Below are 329 nucleotides of genomic sequence, written 5' to 3'. Positions count from 1 at the left end.
CCTCGCCCCTCGCCCCGGCCCGAGGAGCCAGGCGCCGAGCGAACTTCCCCGGGCTGATGCAAGATGCCTTTGAGAGCGCTGGTGCATTCTGCAGATTCCTGGGAGCCGGCCAGAAATCCCACAATCCAACATATTGCACATTTGGTTTCAATTAGGGAGCAGAGAGGGGGAGCCAGTCACCAATCCAAGCTGCTTTTTCAGCGGAGGTTATTTTCCTCGACCCGAGGGAATGTGTGCAAAGCTATAATTTACAGCAAAACCCATTCATAGCGCRCGAGAAAAAATAAAAAAATACCCGCGGCCAGCGAGGGAGCTTAAAGCAATAGGCC

At 54.0% G+C, this 329-nt stretch overlaps 1 protein-coding gene across 1 annotated transcript in view; it reads right to left on the bottom strand.

Annotated features, from left to right (window-relative positions):
* Nucleotides 1-329, bottom strand: part of DDR2 (discoidin domain receptor tyrosine kinase 2) — a 19,166-nt gene extending 18,837 nt beyond the window's left edge. Inside the window, exon 1 of the mRNA XM_085303185.1 lies at nucleotides 7-329. Coding sequence (XP_085159311.1) covers nucleotides 7-141 — 135 coding nt within the window. The 5' untranslated portion in view covers nucleotides 142-329. The remainder of the gene's footprint in view (nucleotides 1-6) is intronic.

The sequence above is a fragment of the Rhea americana genome, unplaced genomic scaffold (assembly GCF_003343005.1).
Source record: "Rhea americana isolate MKP2758 unplaced genomic scaffold, rheAme1 scaffold_198, whole genome shotgun sequence".
Taxonomy (NCBI): Eukaryota; Metazoa; Chordata; class Aves; order Rheiformes; family Rheidae; genus Rhea; species Rhea americana.
Note: the sequence above shows the minus strand (reverse complement) of the source record. Positions and strands in the feature narration are given on the sequence as shown.